We start from the raw sequence: 27,198 nt of genomic DNA, 5'->3' as shown, positions 1-27,198 counted from the left end.
CTGACAGGAGATGAGGAAAGAGAACATCTACATCAGAGAGGAGACGTTACTGGATGAAGAGGTACATATGTGGCGCTGTATAACCCTGTATGTTCTGTAGCACTGTATCTATGTCTTTCGTACGAGCGCTGCCTTCTCTGCTCTGTTTACCTGCTCACCACTGCAAATGCTGCAGTGAGCAGAGAAAGCAGCTCTCATATGAGCGCTGTCATCTCAAATAGCTGATCGGGGAGGGGGGGGGGGGGGTGCCGGGTGACGTTTCAATCTTTACCTCAGGTAGCAGAAAGGCTATGTGTTCCCCTGGCCACAAAGCACTGAGGGAGGGGGAAGGGGGGTGCCATTTCATTTCAGTTTTTAGCTTACATTTGCGCCTGTTTCCAGGTGTAAATGTAAGTAAATTTGCCCCTGACAAGCCCCTGCCCTTGTCACGCCCAACTGGCGTACAAGGCTTACAATCGCCTGTGCGTCAAAATGGTGTAGCACGGCCATTCAGAAAAGGAGACCTACGACACTTTTTTACATCTATAAGTGTGGCAAGTGCATTAGTAAATGTGCCTCACTGTTTCCAAGCACTACATTTGATGTATACACCATAAGTCCATGGGGCTCCTCTCATCCGCTGGAGGCCGGAGGGTCTCTTTTTGCCTTTGTCAGGCCAGTATACGTCATTATACCTATTTTTGTAAACAAAAACACAGCACCACTGCAAATAAAATGCAAACTGGAGCCAATGGGTAACACACGCCTAGGCAAATGGTTTACGTTAGAGATATACATTGGGAAATCTTTCTGCTATATACATCCAATGGCAGGGTCAAACGCAGTGGGGCACATTTACTAATGGACTTGCGACACTTTTAGACTTAAAAAGTGCTGGAAGTCTCCTTTTCTGTCTGGCTGTGCGACACAATTTTGGCGCACGGCTGGGTTTGAGCCTTGTTCGCCAGTTGGACCTGACAATGGCAGGGCAGGGACGTGGCCAATTTACCTACATTTAGGCGCAAATGGAAGCTAATAACTCCCGACAGCCACGGGCCTGCGTAGTTTTTTCTCCAGACTCGTAGAATGCCACAGATGTGCCTAATTTATAACAAATTAGACGTATCTAGCGGCAGCAGAGGGGGGAAAACTAAGACTGGCGCAAAAAGCCGGCATTAGCAAATGTGCCCCAGTGTGCACAGAGCCTAGGAGACAATGCAGTGCGTCAAAGTCATCTAATCCTGCCATGCATGCATTACCCTGCTATAATTCTCCTATTGAAAATTGATACCACATAGGAAACTTGAAGCTGTTTGTTGAACACTAAGGCCCCTTTCACACGAGCGAGTTTTCCGCGAGGATGCAATGCGTTAGGTGAACGCATAGCACCCGCACTGAATCCTGACCCATTCATTTCAATAGGGCTATGTACATGAGCAATGTTTTTCATGCATCACTTCTGCGTTGCATAAAAATCGCAGCATGTTCTATATTCTGCGTTTTTTTTCCCACGCAATGCAGGCCCCATAGAAATGAATGGGGCTGCGTGAAAATCGCATTGTATCGGCAAGCAAGTGCGGATGCAATGCGATTTTCACGGATAGTTGCTAAGGAGATGATAATAAATAGGGATGAGGTCCATTCACTTTATTATTTTCCATTATAACATGGTTATAATGGAAAATAATAGCATTCTTTAATACAGAATGCTTAGTAAAATGTCCATTGAGGTTAAAAAAAATAAAAAAAATTACTCACCTCATCTACTTGATCGCGCAGCTGGCATTGTCTTCTTTCTTCTGCTTGAAGGACCTGCAAAAGGACCTTCGCTGACATCATCGAAGGTCCTTTTGCAGGTCCTGCAGGAAGAACAAAGAAGAGGATCCTGGCTGCGCGATCAAGTAGATGAGGTGAGTAATTTTTCTTTATTCTTTAATCCTCAAAGGACATTTTAGGGCTCTTTCACACTTGCGTTGTCCGGATCCGTCGTGCACTCCACTTGCCGGAATTACACTCCGGATCCGGTAAAACGCAAGTGTACTGAAAGCATTTGAAGACGGAACCGTCTTCAAAATGCTTTCAGTGTTACTATGGCAGCCAGGACGCTATTAAAGTCCTGGTTGCCATAGTAGGAGCGGGGAGCGGGGGAGCGGTATACTTACAGTCCGTGCGGCTCCCGGGGCGCTCCAGAATGACGTCAGAGCGCCCCATGCGCATGGATGACGTGTCCAATGCGATCACATGATCCATGCGCTTGGGGCGCCCTGACGTCACTCTGGAGCGCCCGGGGAGCCGCACGGACGGTAAGTATGCTGCTCCCCCGCTCCCCGCTACACTTTACCATGGCTGCCAGGACTTTAGCGTCCCGGCAGCCATGGTAACCATTCAGAAAAAGCTAAATGTCGGCTCCGGCAATGCGCCGAAACGACGTTTAGCTTAAGGCCGGATCCGGATTAATGCCTTTCAATGGGCATTAATTCCGGATCCGGCATTGCGGCAAGTGTTCCGGATTTTTGGCCGGAGCAAAAAGCGCAGCATGCTGCGGTATTTTCTCCGGCCAAAAAACGTTCCGTTCCGGAACTGAAGACATCCTGATGCATCCTGAACGGATTTCACTCCATTCAGAATGCATGGGGATAATCCTGATCAGGATTCTTCCGGCATAGAGCCCCGACGACGGAACTCTATGCCGGAAGACAAGAACGCAAGTGTGAAAAAGCCCTTAGCAATCTGTATAAAGAATGCTATTATTTCCGGAAAATAATAAAATATACAGAACACCAAACCCAAACCCGAACTTCAGTGAAGAAGTCCGGGTTCAGGTCTGGGTACCACATTCAGTTTTTTATCACGCGCGTGCAAAATGTATTGCACCCGCGCGATAAAAACTGAACGTGAACGCAGGCAAAACTGAATGACTTTCCCTGCGAACTCGCTCAGTTTTCACTGAACGCAGACGCAACGCACCCAGACACGCTCATCTGCAAGGGGCCTAAGAATGTCATGAGTCAGGTGTAAGCCCCCTTTCACACGGGCGAGTATTCCGCGCGGATGCGATGCGTGAGGTGAACGCATTGCACCCGCACTGAATACCGACCCATTCATTTCTATGGGGCTGTTCAGATGAGCGGTGATTTTCACGCATCACTTATGCGTTGCGTGAAAATCGCAGCATGCTCTATATTCTGCGTTTTTCACGCAACGCAGGCCCCATAGATTTTCACGCATGGTTGCTAGGTGACAGTCTATTCACTGTATTATTTTCCCTTATAACATGGTTATAAGGGAAAATAATAGCATTCTGAATACAGAATGCTTAGTAGGTGATCAATTGAGGGTTAACCACTTCCCGTCCGCCCATAGGATTTAAACGTCCTATGGGTGGACGTCTATTTCTGAAAGCACGTTTTAGAACGTCCTGTCAGAAATAGCAGCTGCACGCTAATCGTGCAGCTGCTGATCGGGTTGCCCGCTGTCAGTGACAGCAGGGCAACCCTAAGACAAGGCAGGGACAGTGCCCAGGTGTCCCTGCCTTCCGGATCGCTGCAGACACAGCGTTCACCGAGCTCTGTGTCCGCAGAGCTCTGTGCGCTTCCTGTTCCGGCCCGGCGGTCATGTGACCGCCGTGACCGGAGTGTGCAGGAGCTGTGTGAGGTCTCTCAGAGACCTCGATCAGCCCTGCTCTGAGGCTGTACAGCGCTGGATTGCTGCTGTACAGCCTCTATAGGGGTGCATTTGTCCTGTAACTGGGGCTACTATGTCAGCCCCAGTTACAAGAGAAATCAACAGTGAAAAAAAAAAAGAAAAAGTGAAGCAAATGTCCCCCAGAGATCTTGTACGACCTTATGGGGGACGAAAAGTGTAAAATAAAAAAATAAAAGTTAGGAATGAAAAAAAAAAGTTAAAAATAGAAAAAATAAAAAAAAGTAAACATTTTAGGTATTGCCACGTCCGTAAAAACCAGCTCTATAAAAATATCACATGACATAACCCCTCGGGTGAACACCGTAAAAAAAAAAAAAAAAAAAAAAAAAGTGTCAAAACAAGCAATTTTTGTCACCTTGCATCACAAAAGGTGCAACACCAAGTGATCAAAAACGCGTATGTCCCATAAAATAGTACCAATAAAACCGTCACCTCAGCCCGCAAAAAATGAGCCCCTACATAAGAAAATCTCTCAAAAAATAAAAAAACTATAGCTCTCAGAACATGGACACATTAAAACATAATTTTTTTGTTTCAAAAATGCTATTATTGTGTAAAACTTTAATAAATGAGAAAGTATACATATTAGGTATCGCCACGTCCGTAACAATCTGCTCTATAAAAATGTCACTTGACTGAACCCCTCAGGTGAACGCTGTAAAAATAAATAAATAGAAACTGTGCTAAAACAACCAATTTTTTGGTCACCTTGCCCCGTAAAGTGTTATAATGAATGATCAAAAAATCATATGTACCCAAAAATAGTACTAATAAAACTGGCACCTTATCCCCTAGTTTCCAAAATGGGGTCACTTCTTGGGAGTTTCTACTGTAAGGGTGCATCAGGGGGCTTCAAATGGGACATGGCATCTAAAAACCATGTGGAGTTCCTTTTCTTCTGCGCCCTGCCGTGTGCCCATACAGCAGTTTATGACCACATGTGGAGTGTTTCTGTAAACCGCAGAATCTGGGTAATAAATATTGAGTTTTGTTTGGCTGTTAACCATCGATGTGTTAAAGAAAAAAATTGATTAAAATCTGCCAAAAAAGTGAAATTTAAAAATTTGATCTCCATTTTCCTTTAATTCTTGTGGAACGCCTAAAGGGTTAACAAAGTTTGTAAAATCGGTTTTGAATACCTTGAGGGGTGTAGTTTCTACAATGGGGTCATTTATGGGGGTATCCACTATGTAGGCCCCACAAAGTGACTTCAGACCTGAACTGGTCCTTATAAAGTGGGTTTTGGCAATTTTCTTATAAATTTGAAGAATTGCTTCTAAACTTCTAAGCCTTCTAATGTCCTAAAAAAATAAAATGACATTTCCAAAATGATGCCAACATAAAGTAGACATATGGGGAATGTTAAATAATAAATATTTTATGAGGTATCACTTTCTGTTTTAAAAGCAGAGAAATTTAAATTTAGAAAATTGCGAATTTTTCAAATTTTTGGGTAAATTTGGGATTTTTTCATAAATAAAAGGTGAAATATTTTGACTCAAATTTATAATTATCATGAAGTACAATGTGTCACGAGAAAACAATCTCTGAATGACTTGGATAAATAAAGGCGTTCCAAAGTTATTACCACATAAAGTGAGATATGTCAGTTTTGCAAAATTTGGCCTGGTCAGGAAGGGGGCAAATGGCCCAGATGGCAAGTGGTTAAAAAATAAATAAAAAAATTAACTCATCTTCTCCTCTTGTTCGCGTAGTTCCTGGTCTCTTCTTTACTTCTTTAATGATGAGTTGTGGGCTAAAGGACCTTTGGTGACGTCAGATCACATGCTCCAATCACATGGTCCATCACCACCGACACATTTTCCCGCAACGCCCGTGTGAAAGGGGCCTAAGGCAGTTAAAGGAGCACCCCGGGCAAAACACGTCTGCTGTGTTATACCTAGTTACAAATACCCTATCCGAAAAATGGATCTGTAGGTCTAATATGGCAACTCATCCAGTGTGAGGACCCTGCCATACAACATCCATATTTCAGTTTCCAGGAAGCCTCCTGTGAGTGTGATATGGAAGCAGGGGAGGATTGGGAACTTAAAGTGGCCCTGGAAAAAAACAACTAAAAGTGGCCCCATGTTGTAGGTGGGACTAAATTAATAGAAGACGGCTAGGACAACAGAAGTAGGCAGGGTCTGCAATACCACATTGAAGCAAAAAATACCACCTCTGCAGAATCAAATGTCACATTGCAGCACAAAATACTGCTGTCCTCTCCACAGTATTCAACTGTATCACCATCATGAGGACTGTAATACAGTTGAGTTCAGGACGGCAACGGCGGCCGTTTAGCATCAGAACATTATGTACCTGGCCTGCGGCCATCAGGAGGGCTTGAGCAACCCCCTGAGCATCGGCCCACCGGGAAATTTCCCTGTAGGGTCTATGGCCAATCCGCCCCTGCATGAGGGGATAGTCCAGATGGGATATATGAAATTAAAGGGGTTATCCCATGCAAAGTATTAGCAATGAACAGAGCATTTCAAGTGAAGCATTAGTGCTGATACATGCAATCAAAATATTGCTTAGTTTTCATGTCCAATAAATTTTCCTCTCTGGTAGCGCCCCCTGCTGTTTATTATTCTGGTCCACCATCTGCTGCATTCAATGGTGGACTAACCTGTCCCATTCCTCCTCTAAGTGCAGGTGTAATGATCTCATAGTGAAGCCACTCGGACACCTTTCAATCATTTGTCCCTACTTCTAAATTCGTAGAAATATATAGCGGTGTCTCGCTCTAGACCAGGCATCCTCAAACTGCGGCTCTCCAGCTGTTGCAAAACTACAACTCCCAGCATGCCCGAACAGCCTACAGGTATCAGCCTACAGCAGGGCATTGTGGGAGTTGTAGTTCTACAACAGCTGGAGGGCCGCAGTTTGAGGATGCCTGCTCTAGACAATGAGGAAGAAAATGGAGGGGGCGTTACATACCATATTTATCCCTGGGTCCCGGGGAAGGACTATTTTGTATGCAGGAGAGGAAGGAGTTAGGGCCCTTGCACGCGACCGTATGCCCTCCGCGATATACGGTCCGTAGGCGGGCCGTATGTCCGGGAGCAGCATTAATCGTGCACACGGGAGCACACAGCATCATAGGTTACTGTGATACTATGCACGTCGGGCTGCCCGCAGTTATATTGTCCAGCACTCCTAAGATCTTATGAGTGCAGGACTATAGCCCCGCGGGCGGCCCGACGTGCACAGCATCATTGTAATCTATTATGCTGTGAGCTCCCGTGTGCACGATCAATGCCGCTCACGGACTGAATGTTTCGGAGGGCATACGGTTGTGTGCATGGGCCCTAAGGAAGAGCAGAGGAGATGCAGATGCTTGATGAGCTGCTGCCCACTCACAGAAAGGAAAGAAACCTCCGTTTTTTTTTGCGTTTTTTGCATTTATTTCAATGGTTCCCGCAAAAAGCGGAAGTTACTCAGTGTGCATTCCTTTTCCGTATGTCCATTCCGCAAAAAAAATAGAACATGTCATATTATTGTCTGCATTACGGACAAGGATAGGACTGTTCTATTAGGGGCCAGCTGATCCGTTCCGAAAAATACGGAATGCACATGGAAGTCATCCGTATTTTTTTTTCTGTTTCCGTTTTGTTGTGTTCCGTTTGCGGTCCGTACGCGGAACCATTCACTACAATGGGTCCGCAAAAACAACAGAAGGTACTCCGTATGCATTTCGTTTCAGTATTCCAGTTCTGTTCAAAGATAGAACATGTCCTATTATTGTCCGCAAATCACGTTCCGTGGCTCCATTCAAGTCAATGGTTCAGCAAAAAAACACAATGCATCCGTATCAGTTCCGTTTTTGCGGAACATCTATTGAAAATCAATGTGTTTCATTAGCCAGACTTCTTCACCTGTAGGCACAGCCCCTGACAGGTGAAGAAGCATCCACCAGCCGCATGATTGACGGGCCAAGCATCCCTCCTGGCCCTGTCAATCTCCTGCCTGTGCTGCTGGTGAAGCTCAAATTCAGCCCCTGCACAAGCGCCGCTACACTTCTTGGTAGCGGCATGTGTGCAGTAGTTGCTCCCGAAGCTGAATGTGAGCTACGGCAGTGGCGAAAGCAGATGTGGCCCTGTCAATCATTGGGCAGGGGGTAGCCCCTCACAGGTGAAGAAGTCTGGCCAATGTGGTGAATTGATTAGCTCATTTCTCCTGAGCCTCTTATAAATTTTCACGAGCGGCAGATTTTGTGGCCGAAAATTCAGCGGACAGAAAATCAGTTCCATTCAGTTTAATGGGGCTTGCAGAAATTCATGCGCTTGCTGCCCCATTTAAATTAATGGAACGGATTTCGCTGCATTTTCTGCCATAAAATCTGTGTATGAAGGTGCCCTTATACTAAGGTCTCATTCAGACGGCAGTAGGCTGTCCGCTAAAATGCGAATCAGTTTTTCTGCGGACAGTTCAGCATGTCCGCAAAAAAACTGATTGCATTCCGTTTTTTTGCTGATCCATAGACTTAAATTGGGCCATGTCCTGATTTTCACTGACAAGTATAGGACATGTTTCATTTTTTTGCTAATCCGTGCAATGGAAGAAAAGGGCCCCATAGAAGTGAATGGGACAGCATCTAATCCGCAAAAAAACGGATCCGCATTTTTGCGGACACCATACGGCCGTCTGAATGAGCCCTAAGACTGGTGTTTCTTTTGTAATGCAATTCTTATTCTATCTGTCCATAAAATAGGACATGTTCCTGTGTTTTTCCCTGAGGACCAACAGTATGCTGAAAAACACGTACAGAATTCAATGGATCCATGAAGAACACGGACAGCACACAGACGTGAATCACTGATGTGTGAATAAGCCCTTATTCACTGGCTATGTGCTCCTCAGTCAGCGACCATGTCCCAGATGGGACTGCCGCATTATCAGCGAGTATTCTGTCCTGAAACAAAGGGGCGGCACGTCCATGTGCGACACCATTTACTGGGGGCCAACCCCATCATTTCAGAAACTTTTCTATGGTCTTGTAGGAAATTAAACAAATAAACATATAACAGTCTAATAATAAATAAAACGATTATATTGTTACAAATGTGACTATCCAGATAAAACCATCTGAAAGGCCCCACACGGCAGCCTGATGAGAACGCCTGCAGAGTTTAGCAGTATTAATACCAGAAAGAACAGGCTGCATTTTAAACGTCCCCCCCAGTTCAGGCTCCCTGACTAACTGGATTAGACCACCTGTCAGCCATATGCCGTCTGTACATCTCAACTTTCAGAAGCCAGCAACTGAGAGGATAATCAGCCTTATGTCTGCTCCTGGAGCCCCTTCTGTAGTGGCTCTGAATGCGGGATTCCTCCTCCCTGCCCCTCCCAGAAGACCCTCACAAAAAGAGATTATCCCCTTGGTCTTTGCCCAAAACCGATTCATTAGTAACTCATTACTTGCCAGAATGTCCTAATCTTAAATGCAACCAAACATGGAGTTTTCCCTCCATATAAACTATCCTAGCGAGAAAACAGAAAGTGAGAAAAGCCCCAATATTCTGATTTTGAGGACTTGTCCCGTCATGCATCTGTAAATTGATCTTTCTAGAGTGCAGTAATTATGAGCCCGATTCACAACCTGTTGAGAGCACTCGAGAGAAGCCCATTAGGGATTTTAGCCTTCATAATTAACCAACTAATTGTTTCATCAAGACAAAGCACAGCAGCAGAAAAGCAAGCAGAGGTACAGCCGGGGACGTGCGATCTCCATTATTAACAAGCCTGGAGGAGTGGGCGGCAGAGGACCCACGAGATTATTTCCCCCATTTCATGGATGCGGTTCAGTAAACCTGTCCAACAAGGCATGTCAGAGATTTCAGTAATTATATAGCTTTGCACATCAATAAGTAGAAGCTTTGCACTGGTAAAGCTTTGCCTGGATTACCAGATTTACAGTACGGTATATAGGAATCGCCTGGATAATGGCTCTTTGTGAATTCACTATAAATGCCACCAGAGGGAGCTCTACTCACAACAGATGCAGGTCACTCAATAGCCAGGGAGTAAAGGCATTTTCTGTGTATTCTGTCCTGGGCAAAACCATTGCTCACAAGCAAATGGAAATATTAAAAGAGATAAACACCACACAAACGATATACATGACCCCTGCGTGTATGACTATCTCACATCTTCTTTTGGAAGTCAAAGATTTACTAAATAAGACGTGCCAGAAAATGGATTACCGTATATACTCGAGTATAAGACGAGTTTTTTGGCACATATTTGTGTGCTCAAAAAGCCCCCTCGTCTTATACTCGAGTCTAGGTCTGTATTATGGCAACTTACATTGCCATAATACAGACCATGACATGTTGGGGGCCGGAGAAGCTGTTACTTACCTTTATAGCTGCTCCAGTCAGCTCCCAGCACGTCCGCGCGGCACCTCTGTTAAGCTCCCAGTGTAAATCTCGCGAGACACGCGGGCCGCGAGATTTACACTGGGAGTAGACCGTGAGATTTACACTGGCAGTAAGTACCGGCCCCTGCACAGCCTCCCCTCCCCCTGGACATCCCCCCTCCCCCTGGACAGCCCCGCCTCCCTGGCCAAGTATGAAGTAGGGGGGAACAAAAAAAACAAAACCTGATAAATATAAAAAAAAATTAAATAAATAAATAAATGCCCAGTTGATGGGAGTCTGACTCCCTGTATTTAATGCAGAGTGTGTGTGTATATAATGCACACACTCTGCATTAAATACAGGGAGTCAGAGTCAGACTCCCATCAATCTGAGTCACCTTCTTGCAGATGTGTGTATATAATGTAGAGTGTGTGCATTATATACACATACACTCTACATTATAGCTGCATTTCCCACCCTAGTCTTATACTCGAGTCAATAATTTTTCCCATTTTTTTGGGGTAAAATTAGGGGCCTCGGCTTATATTCGGGTCGGCTTATACTCGAGTATATACGGTACATTCCCTTCCCAAAGCCAGAACTTTTTAATTTTTCCTTTCACCTAGCCATATGAGGGCTTGTTTTTTTTTTGCAGAACAAGTTGTTTTTTTTTAATGGCACTATTTACGGTTGCGTACGATGTAGTGGGAAATAGGAAAAAAAATTCCAAATGGGGTAGAATTATAAAAAATAAAAATAAATCAGAGTTTTATGGGTTTTGTTTTGACAGCGTTTCCTATGCGGTAAAACTGAGTTGTTACTTTCATTTATATCCTGTGGATATACCAATTCTGTCCAGATGGGAATAGGCCTTTACAGTGGGTATAGCTGTATAAGGCCTCTCTATTGGCAGGACGAGTTATATTTTATGGTACATGTGGATTAGCTGTACAGCGATCATCATAAACGAGGTATACATTATTATACAGGTCATCAAAAAAATTATATATATTCATTTCTCTTATTTCATCAAGGACAGGCACTGGTTACGGCTTAGGCTACTTTCACACTAGCGTTTTTGCAGGATCCGGCAGGGTTCAACAAAAACGCTTCCGTTACTGATAATACAACCGTCTGCATCCGTTATGAACGGATCCGGTTGCATTATCTTTAACATTGCCAAGACGGATCAGTCATGAACTCCATTGAGAGTCAATAGGGGATGGATCTGTTTTCTATGCGGGTCCGTCCCCATTGACTTGCATTGTGGGTCATGCCGGACCTGTTTTGCAGAAAACTGCAGCTTGCTGGGAACCAAACTGAACAGAACGCTTTTTGGAGCACTCCGTTCCGTTTAGTTCCGTTTTGTCCCCATTGACAATGAATGGGGACAAAATGGAAGCATTTTTCTCTGGTATTGAGATCCTATGTAAACGCAAAACAGGATAGCTCCAAATGGAATTGTGCAATGTTTAGATTTTTAGGAAAAACCATCATGCGTGGTGGAATATTCTTCAGTGCATGCTGGTATAACTGTGTGGACCCAGAGTGAAGGTAAAATGCCCTCTCATGCCCACCCTAACGGCATCACCTCCCAACTGCACGGACCAAAAGTGCAGGAAAGAAAAGGAATAAAACTTATCGCATTTGTCCTTTATTACATGTAGTTATTCACAGCGTACATCGTTCTGGAGGAGCTACAAACACTGAGGTCATTTTACAAAACTGTTTCTAATTTCTTACAGTCAAAAGTAATTTTGCCTTCATTCTATTTCTTACAGGTTTATGATAACAGACAGTCAAGTAATGGAGGCACAAAATAGGATTTAGAACATCGGCAGAAGATTGAGGTAAAGGCTCAAAGCCTCCAGCTACGACTCTTTTCCTTAGAACTCTGCACTGTGCTGTTCCTCTGTTATTCCTCATGGAAATGTATGAATTCTTTTTGACAACTGGGTGTTAACCTTTCCCTTAACTTTACAAAGTCTGACACTGTCCAAAAACGGCTCTTTTTATTGGTCAACCATGTGCAAAGGTTCGATGGTATGTAGCTGATGTATACCAGGAACGTCTCACATAGGTGAGCAAAAAACGGAAACCCTTTCATACTGGATGCTGCAGTCGGTTTGCTTTCGGTTGAGGAGTGGACATGAATACATCTTTATAGCATCACTACAGGTTATAAAGATTTATCATAATCTAGAAGAACAATGAATAGATTACTACATAATAGCCTATACATCATTAAAAGAGAACATCCCACCAAAACAGGCACTTTTAGGATGGTGCCAATCCACTTAAGGGGTCTTCTGGGAGTAGAATACTGGAGACCTATCCTCAGGATAGAATATCAATATTGGATTGGTGGGGGTCAGATTCCCGGGATCCCGTCCATCAGCTGTTGAAGAGGCCTTGGCGCTCCTGTGAACGCCGCGGCCTCCTCGCAGTATACCAAGCACAGCACTGTACATTGTATAGTGGCTGTGCTTGGTATTGCAGTCCAGGCCCATTCACATGGGACTGAGCTGTACTGATGAACATGACGTCACTAGGCAGAAGCTGCAGTGCTCATCGATGTGCCGTGGCCTCTTCAAACAGCTGCTAGGCAGGGGTGCCAAAAAAGATTTTAAAAGACATTGCAAATATAAGTCTGCTCAAGTGAATGGGACCACATGGCCGGTGCCCACATATTGCGGACCCGCTGTTTACAGGCCGCAATACGACCATGGCCGGGCAACGGCCGGGTGCATGAGGTCTTATGACAATGTATAGAAATCTTGTTCTACGCACCCTTTCCCTTTGGCCCAAGCCCTTTTTAAAAGGAAGATGGACATTGGTCCAGGGATTTGTTCTGTGGATCGATAAAGCAGGATTACAGGTTGGACTTTTGTCTTTTTCCAACCATAACAACTATGAACTATGTAACTCTGCATAATGGCGTCCGGCGGAGATCCATAGGCATTCCGGCAGACAAGCAGAGATCGTTTGCTGCGGTTTGTGTCCGGCCGATTCTCCACTTGTCTGTCGGAACAGCCATGCCGGAGTTATACACCGGGGTTGTGAAAGTAGCCTTCGTGTGGTGCTTAGGCAGTGTTCAGATAGCTGTAATACACCTCAGTACGACAGAGGAGGATTTAGTATGAAGAACAGGACCGCAAACCATCTGGAGAAAGCAGAACCTCAAAGCTTTTTCTCTCTTGTCCCACTCTGGGCACAAAATATAGGTCTACCGCATGGAGCATGTTACAGCTTCATGGACGTGACCTTCGACTGCAGTACAGAACTACTCACCTCAGCAGGTATCATAAACCCCAGTTGAAAATAAAAGCTCTCACTGATCTGAAAAATCTAGCAGAGAAATTGGAGCAGTGAATGTGGAGATCTCTGGATCCATGTGAGGAATAACCCCTTTAAGTGCGCCAAGTCCCACGGACATGAAGATCTACTGCACTGACCTTTACAGAATATAATGATAACATAAGCTGCATAGGACTTTAGGACTGCCATCCTTCACATTCATTTAGATTTAGCAACTGACATAACATCAGGAAATTGCTCATAAGACAATTCCCTGATATTTAAGGTACAATTAAAAGCACCATAAAATAAGAACATTTTGGCAATGAAAAGATATCACAAACACAAGCACAACTTTTGTGGCATCAACACTTTGGTGCTGTGAAGAATCTAAGCTGCCGCTGTTCAGACTGATCCATCACATGTACAATAACTACCATCTGGACCAGTACCGCCTGTGTGCAGACTGTGACCATACCACAGGAACTAAAGAACTCAATAATGCAGCTAGAAAGACTGTGTCTTCTTAAGACATTGCCTACAACATCAAGGCACATCAGTCACCATACCAGCAGCTCCGAAAGCCTAGATATGGGAATAAAATACCCTGATATATGGACATAACATACAAGTAAGAAACAGCAGCACAAATATACGAAAGTGCACTTCTCATTCCATTTTTAGGTAGTTTTAACCCGATGTGTCAGCCAGATCCCTCATCATACTATAGTCTCCTTCAAAGGGAACTGCTGACATCCACGTTGGTGTCCATAGTGTTGCGCCATTGCTCCTGTGTCCTCCGGCCATACTGGTTATGGCATTAGCTACGAGTCATTATACCAGTTGGAGCAGCGCTGAAGGGCCAGTTCCCAGCCAGACATGGAGGCCTCATAATCTTTGAGTTTGCGCTGTGGTTCATACAAGACTTCTGGATGCCGAAGCTTCTTCAATTCTTCTTTGGTGGACCAGACTCCTATATAAGAAATGCAAACATGAGATCTTGTTCTGACCAATAGTTATATATACAATGTATACAGAGCATATGGAGATATATATATATATATCTATTTATAGGAAAGATGATCACTGTCTTGATTAACCCTTTAGAGCGGTCCTGTCACCTCTCCTGACATGTCTGTTTTAGCGTCTACTTGCTTTCTCAATGTAATAAAAATTCTGGAGCATCCAATAACTCTATTTTGTCTCATTCCTTTATTATTCCTGCTAGACGTCAGGAATGAATTGCTAGCAGTGTGAAATGAAGGTACAGATGGGTGTTACCGGTTGGCGATGTGCCCCTGCACAGTCTGACACTATAACAACCATCTGGACCTTAACTGCAAAGTTCTCTCAGGAATAATAAAAGAATGGCACAATATAGATTTATTAGATGCAGGTCTTCCCTAAACTTAATTTTAGCAAAATAAGAAAATGTGAAGAGCGAGAGGGTCTGAAGACTTTCCAAATGCACCGTATATCACCTGTACAGGTGAAAAATACTTTTTGTGGGCTAAAGCCTAAGGCTACCTGCACATGGTGTGTATTTCTATGCAGGAAATCTGTGATAAAACCCGTACATAAATCTGCACTATATATCACAGTGTTTGTGCTGTTTTATTGTGGTTTTTGGTGCGGATGGTCAGTTTATTTTAACAATCCCATTGAAGTCTATGAAGAAAACCATTACACTGTATATAAGGTGTGACATGCTGTGGATTTTAAAATCTGCAAGTACAAAATACACAATGGGGGAGATTTATCAAGCAGGTGTAAAGGAAACCTGGTTCAGTTGCCCAAAGCAATCAGATTCCACCTTTCATTTTCCGAAGGAGCTGTGAAAAATGAAAGGTGGGATCTCATTGGTTTTTATGGGCAACTAAGACCGTTTTCCTTTACACCAGTTTTGATCAATCTCGCCCATTGTGCACATAAGATCTGACCTCATTCACTGAGCTGGTGCAGTATTAGGCTGGTATTTCACTGCCCAATCTTCGGCCTGATTTCACAGGCCGATGCAAACTGGATGCAGGTGGAATCGTTCCTCCCTCATTCTGTTCTATTTATTAACGGCAACACATCCCTGATTATACACGGATGTGCTGCCAAAAACCGGGCATCTTTGACCCTGATAAAAGATGCCAATCAGCCTATAAACGAGTGTTTGCTCATTCATCGGCTAATGAAATGCTCAATTATATGAGCCAAATATAGGGAATGAGTGTTTCTATGAACGTTTGTTCTGGATAATGTGACTATCATGTAGTCTATTAGGGCTTTACTCTGCAGTTTTTCTGCATGAAAATCCGTATGGAAAAACGCATGTAATCCGCACCCTTAGTGTCAATGCATCTCTTAGGCCCCTTTCACACGAGCGATTTTCCGCGCGGGTGCAATGCGTGAGGTGAACGCATTGCACAAGCACTGAATCCGGACCCATTCACTTTAATGGGGCTGTGCAAATGAGCGGTGATTTTCACGCATCACTTGTGCGTTGCATGAAAATCGCAGCATGTTCTATATTGTGCGTTTTTCACGCAATGCAGGCCCTATTGACGTGAATGGGGCTGCGTGAAAATGGCAAGCATCCGCAAGCAAGTGCGGATGCGGTGCGATTTTCACGCATGGTTGCTAGGAGACGATCGGGATGGGGACCCGATCTTTATTATTTTCCGGTGACGCACCCGCATCCTATCCGGCCATCACACAAGACGCCCGTGTGAAAGAGGCCTTAAGCTATAGATGTGTTCAGATCTTACAAAAATTCCAAAAAAATAAAAAAGGGGGACATTTACTAAGACTGGCGATTTAGTCACCGGTCTTAGTCCCTGTCTGCTGCAGCTTTATACGCCTAAGTTATGTATAGGCGCCGGCCTCGACACAACTTAAGCGCATGATCTGGTGGCCGTTCAACAAAATTAAATCTATGCCAGCTCCCTTGCTAGTGTAGACAATGGGGGCATATTGCTAGGATAAGCCCCTATTGTCTAGTAGGTGCAGGTCCCACCGCTGGGACCAACACCTATCTCCTAAACGGAGCCCTGAAAGTGGTGGACAGCGCATTGCACATACGCAGCCGCCCTCCATTCATTTCTATTGGGCCGCCGAAAATAGCCAAGCGCTGGCTCGGCTATTTCAGTCAAGCCCATTGAAGTGAATGGGAGTGGTGACCGGTCATTCACTTGTATGGGGAGAGCTCTTGGTGGTGGCCGGACCGGAGTCCTCCAACCACCACTTCGGCCCGCTCCGTACTCGATATAGGTGCGGCTCCCAGCTGTGGGACCCGCACCTATAAGACAATGGGGGCATATCCCACATTGTCTCAGATGAGACAACCCCTTTAAGTCATTTTCTACATCAAAAACAGGCGTAGAAAATGGAGATGGGCCTGCTGGCGTATGTGGCATACACGAGGAAAAAAGGCATTGATTTTGCCCCAAGACATCTTTGCGCCAAATCTGTGCCTTAAATACGCCAAAAAGTGGCGATTATTTATTATAAATGACTGCCAAAGCACCAACAAATCATCAAAGATGTTCTAAACACATACAATAGTAGAACATTTACTTGCACGTACCCGTTGTGAATATATCCACACTTCAGTGATACGGCACATGCTTCTTATACAACAGGCATTTCCCCTATGCACAGACTTACCTACAGCTAAGCCAGCTAGAAAAGCAGCTCCCAGGGAAGACATGTCTGTGTGCTTTGGTTTATCAATGGTTTGGCCAAATAGATCTGCGGTCATCTGCATCACAAAGCTGTTGTTACTGACTCCTCCGTCAGCCCTGTAAACATTCACGTTAGAACATCCCATTCTAACAATGCCAGAAAATATCAGGACATATTTCTGCAGAGAATAAATACATACCTTATTTTTGAGATTTTAATAGAGGTCTCTCTCCGCATGGTGTCATAAAGCTGCCTATTCCTTAGAAAATATAGCAAAAAAATCAAATTAAAAAATCAAATGTGAAAACAATAAATGGATAAAGCATAAAAATACTACTCAATACACAATAATAATAGACGCAATACAGCAATAATCATCATAAGAATTGTAACAATCACATCAAAAGCTGTAGTAGTTTTGTTTAACCCCTTCTGGACCTCCGCCATACATGTAAAAATGGTGCCCACTCAAACAGCAGACAGCCGGGGCTCATGTCTGCGATCAATTGTGACCACAGCATCTGAGGGGCTGAACAGCATCTCCATTGGTAGTTCATTTGGAAACCTGCAGATGGCAGAGCTCCATATTAATGGAACTCCCACAAGTGATCTAACAATTGCTTGTTAAAGTCACCTAGGGCGACTAAAAAAATAACCCCCCTTTCCTCATCAAAATAAACAATAAAAAAAAAAAATAGGCATCGCTGTGTCCCAAAACGCCCGAATTATTAAAGGGTTTCTGTGATGAGAAATAACGTTATGTAGCTGACTGAGATTAACGATGTGCTAATGTCAGCAGTACATAACTGTGTCTTTATAACTCCCTGCCGCCGCCGTTCTCTTAAAATAAAGAATTAAAATATGCTAATGAGCCTCTAGGTGCTACTGGGGCGTTGCTTCAGCACCTAGAGTGTCATGCATTTTCATAAGTGTACAGTCTTATCTGAAGATATTATAGTCTAAATATCAATGCTCATTGCCTTTAAAGGGACACTGACAGGCCCTATAAACATATTTAGTTATTCCTATGCAGTCAAAGATCTATTAAAGTGTATTCCAATGATATAAGAGTACCCCCTGTCCGCATTGTAGACCATGTAAAAACAACTTTATATTCATCTGTCAATCACATTCCTTTATGCCCAAGGGGCGTTTTTTCTCATACCTTTGTGCCCAGCCGCGCCCCAACTGTCGATTCCTAGCGCCGCCCAGCTCATTATTATTCACTGCGCTGGGCGGCTCTTACATTCCCCGATCCTGTCACCCGAGAGAAGAGTTTCTCGGCCGGCGCAGGCGCATTAACCATCTGAATTTCTGATGACATCAGCGCTCTGAAGCGCTGGATACGAGGAGAGATCGGACGCAGGCGCATTCAATTACAGGCTTGGGAGGGTGCCGGCGCATGCGCAGATGGTCCGATTGAGGCCGATGCCCATAAGTATCTATCTGTCATGCGCGGGAACTGACAAGATCGGTGAATGTAAGAGCCGCCCAGCGCAGTGAATAATAATGAGCTGGGCGGCGGTAGGAATCGACAGTTGAGGCGCGGCTGGGCACAAAGGTATGAGAAAAAACGCCCCTTGGGCATAAAGAAATGTGATTGACAGATTAATATAAAGTTGTTTTTACATGGTCTACAATGCAGACAGGGGGTACTCTAATATCATTGGAATACACTTTAATAGATCTATGACTGCATAGGAATAACTAAATATGTTTATAGGGCCTGTCAGTGTAATCTTTAAGTGTAAAGACAGACTGAACCATAGTCTGAAATCTTTCTATAGGATTGAAATAGGCCGAGATGAGTTTATGCCGAGTTCAGTTTGGGTAAAATGTTTGTAGCGGACATAGAGTGTATTGTCTCTTAAAAATTATTGAGAGCAGATGTGGTGCATCTGTTAATACTATAATGGGTCCTACAGACATGTGTCTGTGAGAGAGAACCATTTAAATAGCAATGTATTATTTTACTTCCTTACAAGCTCATGCCTTATGGGAAACATTTGGTATGTGATGTCCAATTCATGTATTCATAATTATATTCTATATACTTCTGTGTGGTACATTTAGATTTGCAACATATCTTAACCAATGATTTATATAATGTGTCATTTATGTGTAACAGTGTGTCGATATATATATATATTTTGTACCATGCATGTTTCATTTAGAATATATATTTTATGCCGTGTGTCTCACTGACTAAATATAGCCTTAGAAGGTCTAGAAAGTATTGAAGTTGTCTTCCTACTAATTGGATTTCATGAGGAGGGCTGAATGTTATTAGTCATCCATGTGGACAAGTTAAATATATAAACCCGGATGCCAAGTAGGAAGGCCCATTGTCCCGTTGTTCATTATCATGAATTTAAAAAGACAGTAGAAGATGGTGACTCCAACATGTCTAGATTATGGGTAATTAAAATGTCAGGAAGGAACCCTTATTACTGATTTATAATGGAGAGGTTAAGAAGGTCATGTGAATGTATTTATTAGGTATTTAGAATTAATGTTTAATGTTATGATATTCATCTGCAGTGCAGCAGAAGGACAGCATCCCATTTAGCATATCAAGGGTTAAGAGGACATCATAGTAGTATTAACATACGTTACACCCCACTCAGTTGATTGGGAGATCATAATCCAGGAGGAGGTAACGTAAGATACAGTCCTGATCAAAATTTTAAGACCACTTGAAAAATGGCAAAAAATCATATTTAGCATGGCTGGATCTTAACAAGGTTCCAAGCAGAGCTTCAACATGCAACAAGAAGAAATTAGAGTGAGACAAAACATTTTTTGAGCATTCAATTTAATGAAAACAACGAATAAACTGAAACAAGCTGTTTTACAGCTGATCAAAATTTTAGGACCACATGCCTTTAAAAGGCCAAATCTGTGCAAAGATGTGGATTCATTGTTATTTTCTGTCAGGTAGTCAAACATTGTGATGGCAAAGGCAAAAAAACTCTCCCTTTTTGAACGTGGTTGGGTTGTTGAACTGCATAAGCAGGGTCTCTCACAGCGCGCTATCGCTGCTGAGGTGGGATGCAGTAAGACAGTCATTTGGAATTTCTTAAATGATCCTGAGGGTTATGGAACAAAAAAGTCAAGTGGAAGACCCAAAGAAATTTCATCAGCACTGAGCCGGAGGATCCAATTGGCTGTCCGTCAAGACACTGGACGATCCTCGACCCAAATTAAGGCCCTTACTGGTGCTGACTGCAGCCCCATAACCATCAGATGGCATCTGAGACTGAAGGGCTTCAAAAACAAAAAACGTCTTCAAAGACCTCGTCTCCTTGTACGCCACAGAACTGCTCGTTTGGACTTTGCAAGAGAGCACCAAACATGGGACATTCAAAAGGTGGAAGAAAGTTTTATTCTCTAATGAGAAAAAATTTAACCTTGATGGTCCTGATGGTTTCCAACGTTAGTGGCATGACAAGCAGATCCCACCTGAGATGTTTTCTACGCGCCACAGTGGAGGGGGCGCCATAATGGTCTGGGGTGCTTTTTCCTTCAGTGGAACAATGGAGCTTCAGGAAGTGCAGGGGCGTCAAACGGCCGCTGGCTATGTCCAGATGTTGCAGAGAGCATTCCTCATGACTGAGGGCCCTCGTCTGTGTGGTAACGACTGGGTTTTTCAACAGGACAACGCTACAGTACACAATGCCCACAGGACAAGGGACTTCTTCCAGGAGAATAACATCACTCTTTTGACCCATCCTGCGTGTTCCCCTGATCTAAATCCAATTGAGAACCTTTGGGGATGGATGGCAAGGGAAGTTTACAAAAATGGACAACAGTAGATGGCCTTTGTGCGGCCGTCTTCACCACTTGGAGAAATGTTCCCACTCACCTCATGTAAACGCTTGCATTAAGCATGCCGAAACAAATTTTTTAAGTGATAAACAATAACGGCGGAGCTACTCATTACTGAGTTCATGTTTGGAAGATGGATTTCTGTTTTGGGGGGGGGGGTTTCGTTTTTTTTTTGAGGTGTGGTCCTAAACTTTTGATCAGCTGAAAAACAGCCTGTTTCAGTTTATTCGTTGTTTTAATTAAATTGAATGCTCAAAAAATGTTTTGTCTCACTCCCATTTCTTCTTGTTGCATGTTGAAGCTCTACTTGGAACCTTGTTAAGATCCAGCCATGCTAAATATGATTTTTTGCCATTTTTCAAGTGGTCTTAAACTTTTGATCAGGACTGTATCAGGGAGGATAAGTACTGCTGGGGTAGGAACATAGAAAAAGAAGAGATCATCAGATCTGATTTAAATCATCTCAAGGAACAGGGTCCTCACAAGAAAGAAAAGATCCATAAAGGCAGCTGATCATAAGAAAAATATACTAGAAGAAACTTGAATTATATTTCGACTACTAGAGAACTCCTGAGAACTGGTCCCATCCGAGACTCTGCCCATCCTTGATTTGCTAACGCATGTTATACTTATTACTTGTGATATTGATAAGATACTTCTATCGGTATATAGATAAAAATCCCCATATTGTGGGAATATATAGTGTTAAGCACCTCCATAATGTTTAGTATTCTATTAGCAAAGATGCATATTACTAATGGAAAATCTGGCATTATTTGAAAAGAGGACTAAAACCTTTGGAAAAGGAGATTTTTGTATAACTTACCAGTAAAATCTCTTTCTCGCTCTTCATTGGGGGACACAGGAACCGTGGGTATAGCTATGTCCTCTAGGAGGCGTTGACACTAGTAAAAGCTGTTAGCTGCTCCCCTGGCAGCTATACCCCCTCCAGCCTGGAGAGAGAGCTTCAGTTTGTGAACACGCAGTAGGAGAAGCAAGCCAACCAAGAAAAAACATGGAACACCAACCATGCCAAAAGACCCAATAGGGTTCTAACCAGCAACCGCCACAACTGTGGCAGAACAACAATACTGGGTGGGTGCTGTGTCCCCCAATGAAGAGCGAGAAAGATTTTACTGGTAAGTCATACAAAAATCTCCTTTTCTCGCCCGATGCAAGACCGGTCCCTGAAAGAAGGTCGGTTCGGAGTGGCAGCGACAAGGGACATCTCCTAGAAGGAGAACGAGATCGGCGTACCACGCGCAACGGGGCCACCCGAAGAGACTAGGATTTGTCGGAATGCCCTCCATCTGATCCTCCGTAGAACCCTGGGTAGGAGAGAAGAAACACGCAAGGAGGGAGAACTCCCGCCAAGGAGATGTCAGGGCATCCATGTCGTATGTTTCCGGAACTCCTACACCCAGACCAATGGAAGGAGTCCCCATAGAAGGAGGGATGTGGAGGGCGCCACAGCCCATCAGTCGGGACCGGAGCGTGTCTGGAATGGAAGGCCATCAAAAGAATACCCCGTGCAGATGCAGATGAGGGAAGGTAGTAACTACCAAGGCATGCGGGGTGTCTATGAATCATGATCCAGAGGAGGAAAGGGACAGGGGAAGACTGAGACTGGCGCTATACAGAAGTAGCCAAGGATTTCAGTTGTAGAAGAGTCCATCAACTGACGAAAAACTAATCAGACAGAACCCAAGTATGTAGTGGTACGCAATACCGCTCCCACAGTAGTAGCCAGCGCTCGCCCCGTCAGCGCAAAAAAACTGAGAGGGAGGCCTGAGACTATCCGTAGAAGCCACGTACCATACTGCCCCAGTTTAAGTAGAGCGAGAAGGAGGAGTGGTGGATAGAGAATACAGTCAGTGAAGCACTTGACTCACTGGAACGTACACACCATATATGTGCAATGGTGTACGCACTACTACTGATGCGGACAATATCATGACCGACTGAAACAATGAAGACCCATGGAGATGGGAGTCTCTAGGCCACAAGTGATGCTAGTAAACCCCCTGAGAAGACAGAGGAGTTATAATCATGGCCAAAACCAGCAGCAAAAGAACACAATGAGAATAGCCACCGTATCCCTTGGTGGCACTCATATAGCACTAGAGTAAGAGTACCGGGCACCGACGAGTACAGACTGTTGAATTGCCGTATCTGAAGATATTCAGTTATTCCCCCGCTAATGGATCACTTGCGAAAGGGGGTAAGGCAGGCAGGAAGCACAGTGATGTGCAACACTCCGCCTATGGGAGGATAGCGCGACAGTCGGACCGTATCCAATGATGGTGCAATTACCCTACCTATGGAAGGTGGAATGCGTACGGGGTACTGAAGCCAGTGGTAGGGAAAATACCCCACCTAAGAAGGGGGGTTTAATGCCCACGGCGAGAACTAGTGCATATGGCAAGTCCTGTACCCTGTGGGAGTGCAATTAGCACCTAAATAAGGGGGTAATGCATACAGCACACTTTGTAACCAGTGATAATGTCATCCCGCCACCTGTGGAAGGAGCTAATAAAATACGGCAGGTACTGAACCCAGTGGAGATGCAATTCCGCCACCTACAGAAGGGGGAATGTATACGTCCGGCACTGAAATCAGTGTTATTGCACTTAGTCCGCCTATGACAGGGAACAATGTATAAGGTCAGTACTGTATCCCAAAGTAGTGCAATTACTCCGCCAAAGAAGGGGGTAATGCCTACGACAAGTGCTGCTGGCCACCGTAGACGCAATCTTAGGAGATTGCTTCGGATTCATGTCAGGGTCTGAATCAGTGATTCCCCCCCCCTTCCCTCGGACGGACCCGCTCCTGTGAGAGAGGGTGCGCCAGAGCGTGACACGGGGAGGAAGGGAGGGGGTGTGGAGATATTCGAGGAGAAGATGACCTGCTGTGGTCCGCTAGCGCGCAGGTCTGCCCCTCAGAACCTCGCCCCTGGCAGATGCGGACTGCGCAGGTGGGGGCTTAGCAACCAAACTACCCAGGGGGTGGAATGGGAACAGAGGTCCTGTATAAAATTGCGTCGGCTGAGAATCATCAACCAAACGACCCGGGAGGGTGGACTGGGAATGTCAGAGGTCCCTTATTGAATACGCTGGTGGAGAATTATCAACCAAACGACCCGGAGGGTGGGTTTGGAATACTTCAGCTGTCCTCCACGTGATTTACGAAGGTGGAGAATTATCAACCAATCCACCCGGAGGGTGGATTGGGAATTCCAGAGGCTCTCCGCTGTATTGAGCAGGTGGAGAATTATCAACCAAACGGCCCCGAAAGACGGATTGGGATCTTGCAGTGGTCCTTCACTGGATTGCGCAGGTGGAGAATCATCAACCAAACGGCCCCGGAGGACGGATTGGGATCCTGCAGTGGTCCGTCACTGGATTGCGCAGGTGGAGAATCATCGACCAAAACGGCCCTGGAGGGCGGATTGGGAACTATGCGAGGTCCCCCTTTACCCGAGATAGGGCACGGGCCCAGTGTGGGACCACACAGACCAGGTGGCTCTGCGGCTGAGGAGGGGGACCCGTATGGACGCACATTTCCTTTTTTATTATTATTTATTTTTTTAACTAGGAAGACGCCCGTCACATCTGTGGCAGGTCCCAAAAGGTCTGAAAGATTATCTATGCATTAGTGATCTGACAGCCTCTTTTTGTTTCACTTAGTCTGTGTGTTGCTGGTATGTCCACACCTCCTGTTCAGATGTGGATCATGTGACCTCTACCACGCCCTATTTAGTCTGACTTTTCCCACCACTCCTTTCTTGGGATAGGTTCATTTGGTCTTGGAAGAGCTGGAGTGTGGTTTGTGTTAAAATCCTGTGTCATTGGAGACAGCTATGTCCCTTGCTGTATGTCTAGATAGACGCCTGAGGAAGAGATCTAGGGGTCCTCTCCTTCAGGACGTACTGTCCAATAAGGGTACTGCTTCCTTCGACACTTATGGTGGAGAGACACTGGTAGTTGCGCCTTGTGATGAGCCTATGCAGTTAGGAGGAGCTACTCCTGGAACTACTGGCAAAAGCTTTGGTCATGTGAAAGGAGTCTACTTTTATTGTGGCAAGAAGGGACATTTTGTGAACATTTGTCCGTACTTGCAGCATCAAGGTGTAAACAAAAAGAAAAAACCTTTTAATCCTCAAATTACTATTGGTGGTGTGGATGGGAAGCAAGAAAACCTACATTTGTCTTTTACTGGTAGTACCCGTTTTCTCCTGACTGCCGGGGTGGCGCTAGAGTCCAAAACTGTGAAAATCGAAGCATTTATCGACAGTGGGGCAGGAGTTAACTTGATTGATGGAGAGTTTGTACGCATTCATGGATTGACTACTAATGCATTAGAGAAAAGTATTTCTGTCTTTGCAATTGACTCAGCACCTCTCACCCAAAAATGTCTGTCGCAGGTAGTGAATGACATTCATTTAAGAGTGGGTGATTTGCATCAGGAATCTATCTCCTGTTATGTATTGGAGGGTCTGCCTGCTCCATTGGTGTTGGACTTACCATGGTTAAGCAAACATAACCCTAACATTGACTGGCAAGCGAGACAGATTCTCGATTGGAGTGATTTTTGCATGGACAACGGTCTTAATGCATCATTCTCTATGGTGACCACTAAAACTGTACCCTCGTTCATTTCAGAATTTTCTGATGTTTTCTCTGAGAGTGGTAATCAGGAGTTGCCTCCGCACCGGGAGTATGACTGTCCCGTCAATCTTATTTCCGGAGCTAAATTGCCCAAATCTCGGTTGTATATTCTTTCGGAACCCGAAAGAAACGCCATGCGAGAGTATATCACTGAGAGTTTGGCAAAGGGACATATTAGACCATCCAAGTCCCCAGTGGCTGCTGGGTTTTTCTTTGTAAAGAAGAAAGATGGTACCCTGAGACCATGTATGGACATCCGTGAGCTCAATCGTATTACCGTCCGTGATCCTTACCCCCTTCCTTTGATTCCGGATTTGCTTAGTCAGATTGTCGGTGCCAAGGTGTTCTCTAAGTTGGATCTGAGGGGGGCATATAATCTGGTAAGGATCAAGGAGGGGGATGAGTGGAAGACCGCATTTAATACCCCTGAGGGTCATTTTGAAAACCTGGTCATGCCCTTTGGGTTAACCAATGCTCCTGCAGTTTTTTAACACTTTGTCAATGACATCTTTCATCATCTGGTGGGGAGGTTTGTCGTTTTATACCTTGATGACATACTAATTTATTCGCCTGATATAGAGACTCATCAGGATCATGTGAGACAGGTGTTACAGATCCTAAGAGAGAATAAGTTGTATGCCAAGATGGAAAAGTGTGTATTTGCTATACAGGAAGTGCAATTTCTGGGTTACCTGCTCTCATCTTCAGGTTTTCGTATGGATCCCGAGAAGGTCCGTGCCGTGTTGGACTGGGATCGACCCGAAAATCTGAAAGCGCTTATGCGGTTTTTGAAGTTTACCAACTACTACCGTAAATTTATCTTGAACTATTCATCCGTGGCTACGAAGGGTGCGGATATTTCTGTCTGGTCTGATGCGGCATTACAGGCCTTTTCTGCTGTGAAAGAATGTTTTGCTTCGGCCCCTATTCTGATGCAACCGGACGTGTCTCAGCCATTTATTGTTGAGGTTGACGCGTCTGAGGTAGGGGTAGGAGCAATCTTGTCGCAAAGTCCTTCACCTAGTAAATGGTGCCCATGTGCATTTTTCTCTAAAAAACTCTCTACTGCTGAAAGGAATTATGATGTGGGGAATAGGGAATTGCTGGCCATTAAGTTGGCGAATGAGGAATGGCGGCATTGGTTGGAAGGAGCAATTCACCCTATTGCAGTAATTACGGATCACAAGAATTTGGCCTACCTGGAGTCGGTTAAGCGACTGAACCCAAGGTAGGCCAGATGGTCATTGTTTTTCACCAGATGTAACTTCATCGTCACTTACCACCCTGGGGTTAAGAACGTCAAGGCGGATGCTTTGTCACGTAGCTTTCCTGGGGGTGGGGGGTGCTTGGGGGTGTGAGTCTATTGACCTTAGTCCCATTTTATCTGAAGGGGTAGTCATATCCGCTCTTTATCCTGATCTTGAGGCCAGGGTGTTGGAGGCACAGGAGGATGCTCCAGACTCTTGTCCTCCGGGGAAGTTGTTTGTTCCCTCCGAATTACGTCACAAGGTGTTCGAGGAACATCACTGTACGGTTCTTGTGGGGCACCCTGGCAGCAGATAGACTGTCGATCTCATCTCTCACAGATTTTGGTGGCCGGGGTTGCGTAAGTGTGTTGAGGACTATGTGTCAGCCTGTGGTACCTGTGCACGTGCTAAGGTGACACATACTCGGCCTTCCGGATC

At 44.7% G+C, this 27,198-nt stretch overlaps 1 protein-coding gene across 1 annotated transcript in view; it reads right to left on the bottom strand.

Annotated features, from left to right (window-relative positions):
• Window positions 1-13,045: 13,045 nt before the first annotated feature.
• GK5 (glycerol kinase 5) overlaps window positions 13,046-27,198 on the bottom strand; it is a 57,156-nt gene continuing 43,003 nt past the window's right edge. The window contains exons 14-16 of the mRNA XM_040427771.1: window positions 17,218-17,277; window positions 17,001-17,134; window positions 13,046-14,319 (exon numbers count right to left, since the gene is read on the bottom strand). Of these exons, the coding sequence (XP_040283705.1) occupies window positions 14,171-14,319; window positions 17,001-17,134; window positions 17,218-17,277 (343 nt within the window). The 3' untranslated portion in view covers window positions 13,046-14,170. The remainder of the gene's footprint in view (window positions 14,320-17,000; window positions 17,135-17,217; window positions 17,278-27,198) is intronic.

This window comes from Bufo bufo, chromosome 4 (assembly GCF_905171765.1).
Source record: "Bufo bufo chromosome 4, aBufBuf1.1, whole genome shotgun sequence".
NCBI classification, from domain to species: domain Eukaryota; kingdom Metazoa; phylum Chordata; class Amphibia; order Anura; family Bufonidae; genus Bufo; species Bufo bufo.
Note: the sequence above shows the minus strand (reverse complement) of the source record. Positions and strands in the feature narration are given on the sequence as shown.